The sequence below is a fragment of the Chrysochloris asiatica genome, unplaced genomic scaffold (genome assembly GCF_000296735.1).
Source record: "Chrysochloris asiatica unplaced genomic scaffold, ChrAsi1.0 scaffold00079, whole genome shotgun sequence".
In the NCBI taxonomy this organism is placed as follows: domain Eukaryota; kingdom Metazoa; phylum Chordata; class Mammalia; order Afrosoricida; family Chrysochloridae; genus Chrysochloris; species Chrysochloris asiatica.
In genome coordinates, this window is record NW_006408597.1 from 1331144 (window position 1) to 1342801 (window position 11658).

Consider the following 11658-nt stretch of genomic DNA (forward strand, 5'->3'; position numbering starts at 1 on the left):
GTAAGCTTGAACCTTCCAATTAGCAGCTAAGTGCTTTAACCACTGTGCTGCCAAGGATCCTTTGTCATTGGTTGATGGGTTGTGTGCCGTGGGGTCAGTTCTGACTCATAGCGACCCTATATAGGATTTTCAAGGCCGTAAATCTTTACGGGAGCAGGAAGCCTCCTCGTTCTCCTAAGGAGCAGCTGGTAGATTCAAACTGCTGACCTTTTGGTTAGCAGCACAACTCATAATCCACTATGCTACCAGGGCTCCATTGTTGTTGTAAAGTGGCATTAAGTTTATTTAGCTGCATAGTAGACTGAGTAGAACTGCCCTTAGGCTTGCCTAGGCTATAAGGATCTGTAGTGGTTATGAATTGAGCTCCTAACCTCAAGGTCAGAAGTTCAAAACTACCAACTATTTTGTAGGAGAAAGATGAAGCTTTCTTCTCCTGTAAAGATTTTGTTGTTGTTGTTAGGTGCCATAGAGCCGGTACCGACTCAAAGCGACCTTATGCACAGCAGAACGAAACACTGCCCAATCCTGGGCCAACCTCACTACTGTTGCCACACTTGAGTCCATCGATGCTGCCACTTGGCCAATCCATCTCATTGGGGGTCTTCCTCTTTTTCTCTGACCCTCCACCTTCCCAGACATGATACCCCTAAAGATTTATAGACTCGGAAACCCTGTACAGGGTTGCTATGAGTCGGAATCGCTTATAATAACCACCACCAATCTTTACGTGAGCAGATCAACAGGTATTTCTTCAGGAAGTCACTGGGTGGTTTCAAACTACCAACCTTTCAGTTAGAAGCCAGATGCTTAACCATTGCATCACCAGGGCTTCTTACTTTATAGTCCAGCAAAACAAGTGTATTGCCTTTGCAGTATTGTACCCCTGCCTGGAATCATATGTCACACCACAAAGTCGGTGGTTCAAACCCACTAGCCACTCCTCAGAAACCCTACACAGGGTCACTATGGGTTGGAACCAACTAGATGGCACTTAACAACAACATACTAGTTTACTTAATGCTCACAGCAGCCCCATGCAGTGGTTGGTAGCATTTGCCCCATTTTACAGATGGGGAAATGTAGGTGCAGACCGATTAAGTAACTTGTCTCAGGCCAATAAGCCTGAATTCACAGCTGAGTCTATGCTTTGAACAACTTCGCTACATTGAGTCTGATTCCTCAAATCCAGATTTATTTGTCATAATGTCTTGATAAGTTTAGCTGTGATGCCTGGTGCGTGATTGACTAAAAATCCTGAAAATGTATCATTGTTTCCCGAGAAATGATCATAAATTGCTCCCCAAAGTAACTATGGCAGCAGTTGGAGCCTTAGCTGTTTACCCTTATGATGATGATGAAGATGTGCACCTTGAACAAATGGACCCATTTCTAATTTAACCAACAATCAAACTCCTGTGGGTTCTTCTGCCTCCTAATTACCAGATTGAACCAAGTCAAAGTGCAGTAGCAGCATGAACTGCAAGTGATAATGGTGTATTCATTATAAAGAGTGGACGGCCATTGGGCCAGGCAGCTTCTTTGGGACAATAGCCAAAGATCTTTCTGCTCTGCATCCTTTCAAACAGCTAACCAATGCTTAGTTTCCTCTATGAGTGGATGTGTGGAACCACTGAGATGAATTGTGTTACAACCACTTCATCTTCAATTGCTGTCTCCTACATTCAAAGAAAGTGAAATCTATGCAGGCCCCTACAGGAACTTTGAACTCATTCAAAGAGAGTCAATGAATCTTAGTATCATGTGTTTTTCCTCAGGTCTAAGCAATGGACTATAAGGAGCTCTGGTAGCGTAGTGGTTACGAATCTGGCTGCCAACTGCAAGGTCAGCAGTTCGAAACTACCAGCTGTTCTGCGGGTGAAAGATGAGGCGTTCTGCTCCCGTAAAGATTTATAGCCTCGGAAACCCTGTACAGGGTCACTATGAGTCAGTTCCGACTCCATGGCACACAGCAGCAGCAAGCAATGGACTATAAGCCACAAGTTCAGCAGTTCGAGCCCACTGGCTGCTCCGCAGAAGAAAGATGAGGTTTTCTGCTCATGCAAAAACTCAAAGCCTCAGAAACCCTGTATAGGATCACTATGAGTCAACACCAACTTAGTGGTACGTAACAAGTAGAAAATTCCTTCCTAGGAGCCTTGCTGGTGCAGTGGTTAAAGCACTGAAAGGTCAGTGGTTTAAACCCACCAGTCATCCATCAGGAGAAAGATGTGACAATGTGCTGTGAAAAATGCAAAGCAGGAGAAATGGATGAAGAGTGATGAAGATGGAGGGGAACAGGGATGGAGTGTGTACAGAAGTCACTCTAGATAGAGGGACCAGGGAAGGCCTCTTAGAGGATGTGTCATTGTGGTAAGTCTTGAGTGACAGGAAGGAGCCAGCCTGAAAAGGGAGCAAGTGTGAAGTCTCTGATGCAGGAATACGCATGCTGTGTGTCAGGAGTGGAAGGAAGGTCCAAAGTAGAGTGCTTGTTGGGGAGGAGGACATGAAATAGAAGTGGGAAGGAGTCAAGGATCAGCTCGTTCATGTTAGAGTCAGTTCCAACTCATAGCGACCCTGTATAGGGTTTCCGAGGAGCAGCTGGCAGGTTTGAACCGCTGACCTTGTGATTTAAACCAACCTTGCTGTCCAGTGCTTTATCTCACAGCACCACACAAGTGCTCTGATACTCAGCTGGCAAGTAATGCTTATTTCTCACTGATCTTTGAGGGATTTGATGATTCTATTTGGAGGAAATCTCATATACAGTTTAAAGATTTGATGTTTGTTGTTTTAGTTATTTTCTGGTTTGAAAACTATTGAAACCTCAGATGATTCCTCCGAGTAATCACCTGGGCACTTTTATTTTGCTTCAGTCTCTTCTTTCCCCATTAATTAAAGATAGTATAATTGATGTACTTTCATTCACACATGGGAAGTTGCTGTTGATCCAAAAAAATTACTGTTATTAGAACCAATTGTTAAATGCTACCCTTTCATTTTGATCATCATACAAGATATAGTGGTGTGCAGAGACAATTCAGAATCTAAAATCCACTACCCTACAGAAATACTTATTCCTTTGTCTTTTATCCTTTTTCCATCTAAAATTCATTAGAATCTAGAAGCACAAAGGCAATGCATTTACTTTGAAGCTGCATTGGTGGAGGTAATTGAGGGGACGTAGTGAAGGAATTCCAAGAGCCAACGATGAAAGTGAAGTGCATGTTTGCGGTCAGATTTAAAAAAAGTAAAATTCCCATTGCTTAATATCCCAATAGGGCCTGGAAGAAGAGAAGTTAGACAGTGTGTGAGCTATTTGATTGCTTATGCTCAGCTATTAACTGAAAGTTTGGTGACTTGAATCTACCCAGAGGTACCACCAAAGAAAGACCTGGCGATCACAGCCATTGAAAATGCTGTGGCGCACAAAGCAGTTTTACTCTGTCACACAAGGGGTTGCCATGAGTTGCAATTGGCTCCCTGACAACAGGTTTACTTTTTCGTGTTTTATATTATTGTGTAGAAATCATGAAGAATTCATTCATTCATTCAGAAAATCCTATACAGGGTCGCGATAGGTCAGAACCAACTCGATGGCACTTAACAACAATCTTCCTTATTGGTTGATAATGGGCATAAGAGGAGTTGTTGTTAAGTGCCGTCAAGTCGGTTCTGACCCATAGCGACCCTGTATAGGATTTTCAAGGAATAGCTGGTAAGTTTGAACCACCAATCTTGCGGTTCAAACTGACCTTGTGGTCAAGAGTTTATCCTACAACGTCACACCAAGATCTGCTTTTTTTGTGCTTGCATACTAATTTGTAGTGAACAATTAAATCCATGTAAAATTAGTCACTCCAGATTATGTATGCAAGCATAAGTAAACCCATGCTTACATTTCTTCCTGGGTACTCCATCCCTGTCAGGGATTGTAATTTGAAAACAGGTTTTGATCCTATTGGAAGATGCTGTGTGATTGGGAGAGAGACAAATGCCAGCCATACCTAGAAGCAGAATCTTTGATGTGGTGAGAAGATATGAACTGTTCACTACAGATCAGTAAGCACAAGTAAACCTGGGTTTACCTTGCTTACTAAGGAGCTCTGGTAGCATAGTGGTTGCAACTTGGACTGCTAATCTCAAGGTCAGCAGTTCAAAACTACCAGCTGTTCCATGGGAGAAAGATGAGGCTTTCTACTCTGGTAAAGATTTACAGCCTCAGAAACCCTATACAGAGTCACTATGAGTCAGAACCGACTCCATGGCATACCACCACCACCTTGCTTACTGAGAAACCTGCCATTGCATGTGCTAGGCCTTGAGTTGGTCTGGGGGTGAGCTAAATCACACATGGTTTCTATAAGGAAATTACCTCAATTTCAAGTCCATGCTTTCTATTACATGTATTTCTATGTATCTGTGTTGGATGGTGGTAACCTGAGATAGCTGTGTGAGACCAGATCTTGCAGGGAAGGCTTTGAGTCTTTCCCAAAGGAAAGTTGACATTCAATCATCCATGAGAGAAGTTGAATTCTGGGTCAGGAAAAAAGCATTTGGAAGAAGCCCTTAGGATGGAAAGGAAAGGAATTTCTTCTCCGGATAGCATGAAAGTATTGTATTTTTATCCAAATAATTCAGGAATGACATCATTTCTTTTTTGGGGGGAATCCGAGCAAAGCTTTTGCATGTTAGTTCCCTATGCACCCTCTGCGTGGTGTCATATTCAAAATCATGATCCTTGGCAGGGAGTTTGGCAGGTTCTCACCTCTAGGGGGGACCCTATGGCCTCTAAGTAGTGTGTTAAAAGGAGTCTGTGTGCATGTCCCATTCTTTTCATTCAGTCTTGGCGATGGAGCAGCCTGTTTCTGGTCCGGCTGTGATGACCTGGAGAGGTCAGTCGAAAAGAAAGCAATGCTCTTTATATGGTTGAGGTGGGGCTGCCAGGACCACTAGTCCCAGGAACAGGTCAGTGTCCAGGGCTAGAGGCCAGTTGCCTTTCTCCGCCTGAGACATTTCCTTTCACAGGTTCTCATTATCAAAAAGCCAGCTGGTTTCCCTAGAGGGTATTTTTTTTATCACCTTGTTATTTCAGATCTGGGTCTGGTTATGTAAAATCTATATTTCATTTTTGTTGTTGTTACTGTTAAGTGCTGTTGAGTCAATACTGGCTCATAGTGGACCCTGTGTTGGGTTTCTGAGGACTTTTAAAATCTTGGTGGGAGCAGAAAGCCTCATCTTTCTCCCGTGGAGCAGCTGGTGTGATGAAATCACTGATCTTGTGGTTCGCAGTCCAGTGCTTATCATACAGAGCCACTGTGCTCCCCGTTTAGATCAGACTAAAAGACTACAGACCTGAACAGCAAACAGTGAGCCTGAGTCTATTTATGACCGCAAGACCGGCAAAACCACCATGAAAGTGGTGTGTAATATACAAGTACTCATCAGCGCCTGAAGTAAATTGCCTTCAGATGTCACTTATTCTGTGAGGAGCAGGGAGAAAGTAGGTGAGGACAGCAACTACCATGGAACTGTCATTTTAGAAGCAAACTTCACTGAAGTGAGTGTGACACCCCATAACCACGCTCTGATTTTTATTATCACCAGACCAGCATCAAAACTCCTCATAATGTGTAAATATGTGTGGAAACACAGTCTCTGGCTTTTGAACAAGCTTGCATGGTCCTTGAGTGTAGGCCAGGAAGGGCACCGACTCCTTTCTTTATGGTTTGTACATGTGCGTGTAAGTGCCCCATTACCAGAGGTGTCCCAGACAAAGGTCATGTTCTTCTTTCAAGACGATAAAGCTTATTCAAACTCATGTTGACTTCTCCTTATTGAACTCTTATGTAACTTTTTATTTACTGAATGATCAGCCATTATTTGCACTGTTTCTGAACTCTTTCAAATTCTCAGGGCCAGGTTTTATTTCCCCCAGTGCAAGCTGAAAGTCCAGTAGATGATGTTAAGGAAACTTCAGAAATCACCACATGTTGATTGCTGAGGGGGGATAAGATTTCAGCTCTCCTTCCTTATGAGAAAAAAAGAGTCCAACTAAGCATATGTATGTTAGCGTTAAGGGCTGCAACCTTTTTTTTTTTAACCAAATATTGATAGCACAAGTGTGATAGATAAATGAGTAAGGCAGTTAAGATTCTAAACCCAATAGTGTAAATCATTTTTTCTAACCATTCTTTATTTCCTTTAAGATGGGAGTAAGAACCCTAGTGATGCAGTGGTTAAAGTACTCGGCTGCTAATCAAAAGGTTGCGGGTTGGAACCCACCAGCTACTGTGCATGAGAAAGATGCGGTACATCTTTACCTTCTATACAGTTGACAGCCTTGGAAATGCCATGGGGTAGTTCTACTCTATCTTTTAGGGTCACTGTTGAGTCAGAATCGACAGTGATGGGGTTTGGTGGAAAGGTGGGTAGTGGTGGTGGTTATGTGCTGTGGAGTCAGTTCCAACTCATAGCAACTCTATATAGGGTTTCCAAGGCTGGAGCAGAAAGCCTCCTTTCTTCCATAGAATAGCAGGTAGTTTCAAACTGCTGATATTAAGCCTGACTCATAACCAACTACGCTACCAGAGCTCCTTGGTAAGGTTAAGAATCATACAAATCATATAACACTTTATATGATTTCATGGGGGTAAAAGTTAAAGTGGTTTGTGCAAAGCTCATTCCTGTTTGGTGAAAGGATTCCTGTAACATGAAGTAGCACAACTGGATTTAAATATGCCCCCTGCCCTCTTTGACTATGGTGGGGCAGTAGTAAAAGGGCTAGGCTTCTAACCAAAAGGTTGATGATTAGAATCCACCAGCCGCTCCAGAGGAGAAAAATGCGGAAGAAATGTAAACCTTCTGTAAAGATTTACAGACTAGAAAGCCCTATGTGGCACTTCTACCCTTTACGGTCGAAGTCAAATAGACCGGTTGGGTTGGGTTTTGATTATCAAAGAAGGTTCTTGCCCCCCAAAATAGAAAATCTTAATATCGTGATATGAAAACATGTATTTGTAAAATATTCCTAACTCAGTTCTCAAGTTTCCTTCTCCTCTTTGATAAGGGATCAGAAAAAGGGGCGTGTCTCCCTCCAGGACCTAACCCTTCTGGAAAGACTGGTCTTGAATAATACCTTTCAGAATCTTACAAAAACCTCCAGAATGAAAAGAGCACCAGGTTGGTCGCATTCAACTTAAATGCTTTTATTGACAATGTCTTTGAAACAATAAGCAAACAATGCTTAAATTTTTCATTCAGATTCACTTTCCACATGTCAAAAGACCTCAAGGTAGAAAAAAAATAAAATAAAAATATAAATATCTGAGATCGTTTTAATAAATAAATTAAAAACACAATAAAACGTTTTCATGGAAAACTGTTAATGTCAGAACATTCAGACCACCTCAACAATGCATGATCAGTAACATTACAATGAACATTGATGTTGAAGAAAAACTACAGTACATGGATATAGATAGCTATTTAGCTCTATCTACTAGAAAATAAAGTCATATCTTTTCTTAGTTTAATATTGGTCATTTCTAATCAAAACACACTATTGCCAGGAACACAGTAGTTATTGTTAAAATCAGCTGCACTAGATACAATTTGAAAATATCCAGCACCAAGTTAATTCCAATAATGAACCCAACAGATTAGTTAATGCTAAGAGAAGACTAAGGTGAAAGAGGAAAGAGACACAGACCCAGGCCTGGCTCAACATGCTACTAACTACCAGCTCTCAGGTGTCACTGGGAACAATACACACTCCATGCGTTTTGCTACATCTCTGGAAGAGGTAAGGACTCGAGTCCAGGTGTGGGATGCTTTCAAGTCCTTGAGGCCCATAGCCTGGTGTGATTCACGCACAGATAAAGTCCTCCCTAGGTCTACGGGAACCTTTAAGGGAAGACGTGTTTCTCCTCTCTGTAATGCACCAACTCAGGCAGTGGCATGTATGGGTGCCCCCTGCCTCCCTTTCCTTGCCTGCTCACAGGGCCAGCAGTGTAGGGGAGCTGAGCGAGTCAGAAGAGGGCTCATTGCTGCTACTGCCCTTGCGATGGGCCGCCGCACAGCTGGGAAAGGAGTCAGCCTCAGGGTAGGTAAAGACGAAGGAAGACGTATAAGTAGTGCAGCTAGGTGTGCAGGTGACCACGGGGGTGCACAGGGGCTCCATCTCTGTGGCCAGGGGCCCCATCCCCAGGGAACCGCTGTGCAAGGGCTCCCAGTCTGCTGCATAGAAGGAGCCAGACAGGTCCATGTCCGGCACCGAGCGGGCGGTCTCAGAGCCGCTGGGTCTGGATGATGCTGGGAACAGGAAGTCATCAAAGGGCTCAGCCTTCAGCTCCACGTTACCAATGCTCTTGACAGGCTCCACTGACTTGGGCTCAGGGTCATTAAGGAGGGGTAGGGTGAAGGCCTCCTCAGACTCCGGACTGGAAGCTTCCTGGAGGCTCCCACTAAGATCAAGGGAAGCCACAGACATCTCTTCTGGGAAACCCATGTCATCAGGGATCTTGCAGGCAGGTCGGTGAGCTGCCAGGATGAACTCCAGTTTTTCCTTCTCCTTCAGCAGATTGGCAATCTCCGTCTGCAGAGCAGATTTCTCATCTTCTAGTTGGTCTGTCTCCTGTATACAAAGAATAAAATAAAGCATAAGACACAGTCTTACTCAAGAACCCTGCTCCCTTAGGCCCAATCTCTAACTTTCACCTTGAAGTTGAAACAATGGAGAACCCATGAGCGATACCTACCGCTTGGAGTGTATCCGTCAGCTCCCTCCTTCGGTTTCGGCATTTGGCTGCAGCCATCTTATTTCTCTCCCTTCGGATTCTCCTTTTCTCTTCTTCTTCTGGGGACAACTAGAATAACAGAAGATCATCGGTCAGTAACACATCAGCCATCACCTCCGTTCACCCACCCAGTGAAACTAGCTCCAGCAAATTCCCAGCTTAACACCACAGTTAAGCCATTTCTAACCTGCAGTTGCAGGTTGGGTGTCAGTAGCATTTAAAATAAGGTCCTCGTTAAGAAAACACAGAAAAACGCAGTGTAACAGCATGAGATCGAGAACTATAGGGGGGAAAAACTCTGGGACTATCTAGAGACTGACTTGGAGTGGAAAAGGCTTGAAGCCAAGGTTCTCCTTTCAGAAGACGGCACTGACTCCTCTCTTCACTTCCTCCTCCCACCCCCATTCCCCTTACAGAGAGAAGGTACTGAAGAGTTCGTGTTCACCTGTTCTACTTTGCCCCTCCTGCCAATGCTCTGCGCTCTGCCTCCTGCGGTAGTCTTCACTATGCCAGCTCGAGAGTAAGCCCCAGCAGAGGGGGTGGGCACTCCATATGGGTGGGGGGCTCTAGTCTGCGATGGAGCCACGGAGGAAATGAGGGTGGGCTGAACCAGCCACTGCAGGTCGGGGCTGGTTGAGATGGCAGTCACCGTGGGGATGAAGTTGGCACTGGTGGCAGCCAGATCTGTGCAGAAATCCTAGAATGAAACAAAAGGGGGAAACGGACGTGAGCTAGCAGGTTCCAGACACAGGTGGGTCGCGCTGACTTCCCAGTGCCGCATGCAGCAGGGAAAGAGATGGCCAAAAAGCATAACATTTCCATCTTAAATGTCCTCAGTCTTCCCCTTTGCTCCCCAGAATTCCGCAGCGCGGAGCCTTTTGCCTCCATCCTGCTGCTGCGTTCGCGTTATCCCTTCAGCATCACTCGCTTGAAAGGGGGTTTGTTATAAATATCCCTGACGTCTGCGCTGACGCAGGCGCCGCTCCGGAGTCTCCTGAATGAACTCGCTTTTTATCAATGAAACTGCCTTACACACCCGCCTGCTGCACCTTCTTTCCCCGCCCCTCCTCCCGGCTCCAGGCTTTGGGGTGGGGGAAGGAGGGAGACCAATTACTGCTTTTAGATGCCTCCCCTGAGAACCCAGGCCCTAGCCGGCTTGTCTTGGAACATATTTGTCCCAGCACATGTCAGAGACCCAACCATGCATTGCGGGCGCGGGACTGCACGGAATGAGTCTGCCACCCGGAAGGAGGAATCAAATTTTACTATGACAAACGTGGGTGCGCTCGGAACAAGTCCCAGGCTCCCAAGCTAGGGCTGCTCCCACCGGGACAACCTCCCTCCCAAGCGATAGGGAGACTTCGATGAGTCTTCTCGAACATCCTGCCCGGGTGTCCCCTCCCCAATGACCCCGTGCCCCGCAGCGGTCTTACCTGCGCATTGACCGGGGAACCCAGGCTGGAGAAGGAGTCGGCGGGCGAATGGTAGTAGGAGAGGCTGTCTCCGGCAGGTGAAGCGCTGCTGCAGCGGGAGGAGGACGCCTCGTAATCAGCGTTGAAGCCCGAGAACATCATGGTCGTGGGGACTAAAGGCAGGCAAGGGGCCGAGGGTGGAGACAAGTGGGAGCTGGGAGCTGAGCTGGGTGGGAGCGCGGGGACTGCTCGCTCGCTCGCTCGCTAGCTGCGCCGCCGGCTCTGTCTCGGTTCTCCTCTGCTCGTTGCAGATGCGGTGGAGTACGAGGCGCCGCAGCCGCGGCTTTTATAACAGCATTTTATGAATGAGTCCTCGCGTCATGGACGAAACCATCGCAGCGCCGGAGGGGTGGCGCTGGGCTCTTGGCGCCACTGTGACTGCCTCGTCGCCTCCGTTGAACTCGTATCCCCCGATCTCCATCTTGTTGTATTTTTTAAATATGTAAAAAAAAAAAAAGTAAAGCCTGTGAGTACTTAGTAACTGGATCTTAGGGTTAATGTAACCCCCTAAATGAGAGGCTTCAGAGACGGCTCCCCCCACGGCTACAGGGAACGGCCGTGGAAACCTGCTGACGCAGATGTCCTAATATGGACATCCTGTGTAAGTGGGGAGGGACTGACGGGAACTGCTCTCCGGCTGAAGCCAACACATAGGGTGCAGCGCGGGGGGGAGGCGGGGGCCGCGCCGGGGGAGGGGAGCGGGAAAGGAGGATAATGAGAGCGCACCTTGGTCAATGCGGATCCTTGTTCCTGGGGTGGGGGTGGGGACGGGGACGCGTCTGTTCAGAACCCCAAGACAGTTCAGAGGTTGAGGTTCCGGTACAGGAGAAACAGGTACAAGACCCCCACCCCGCAAGGGCTTAAGCCTCGGCTCAGAAGCAATACGTTCCCACCCTTATTTCCAGTTCTAGACTCAATTCTGTGCAATTGTGGAAGCAGACCCTCACCTCCTGGCCTCTGGCCCCCGGGTTCTATCTATAATCAATTCTAAACTGCGTTTAGAAGCAGAAAGTCGGGGGATCTAAAATAAAGAGAATACGATAACCCACTTTATCTACGACGCCGGTTATTTTAATTTCAGTTTTGTTTTTCAAAAAAAGCCAGTATATAGATAGATATTCCTACATATGGTCGATAAATATATATATATATATATATTTTTTTTTTTTTTTTCGCCACCGTGTGTGAGACTTTTACTGTCAAACCCGTAAGACATCAGCCGATAAACATTGTGCAAAACCCCCATGCAAGGATGTCTGAAGGGGTCATTGACCTCGTTCTGAGCTGGGCGGGAGCGCGGGAAAAGGAGTGGGTGGGTGGCATGGGCGTCCGTACTAGGTGGGGTGCATCTGTTATGGAATTCAAATCCGAGTTAGTTAAGGGGTGAGGGG

General features: G+C 46.1%; 1 protein-coding gene across 2 annotated transcripts; it reads right to left on the reverse strand.

The window, feature by feature from the left end:
• Nucleotides 1–7466: 7466 nt before the first annotated feature.
• Nucleotides 7467–10574, reverse strand: FOS (FBJ murine osteosarcoma viral oncogene homolog). Of its 2 annotated transcripts, XM_006865515.1 has the most exons (4): nt 10229–10574; nt 9241–9492; nt 8757–8864; nt 7467–8632 (listed from the first exon to the last, which is right to left on the reverse strand). In XM_006865515.1, exons 1-4 carry the CDS (start codon nt 10367–10369, stop codon nt 7994–7996), a joined length of 1140 nt encoding a protein of 379 aa, XP_006865577.1. In that variant the 5' UTR covers nt 10370–10574; the 3' UTR covers nt 7467–7993. The 2 variants fall into 2 exon arrangements, with proteins under 2 accessions (XP_006865577.1, XP_006865578.1); XM_006865516.1 differs by lacking the exon at nt 8757–8864 and having other exon boundaries at nt 7781–8632; nt 10229–10525.
• Nucleotides 10575–11658: the final 1084 nt, after the last annotated feature.

What these genes read in the sequence shown, in the direction of transcription:
- FOS (XM_006865515.1), bottom strand. Translation starts at nt 10,369, where the DNA reads ATGATGTTCTCGGGCTTCAACGCTGATTACGAGGCGTCCTCCTCCCGC. An exon ending in GTTCCCCGGTCAATGCGCAG is followed by an intron (nt 9,493 to 10,228) that starts GTAAGACCGCTG and finishes GTTTCATTCTAG; the next exon opens with GATTTCTGCACAGATCTGGC. An exon ending in GGAGGGGCAAAGTAGAACAG is followed by an intron (nt 8,865 to 9,240) that starts GTGAACACGAAC and finishes CTGTTATTCTAG; the next exon opens with TTGTCCCCAGAAGAAGAAGA.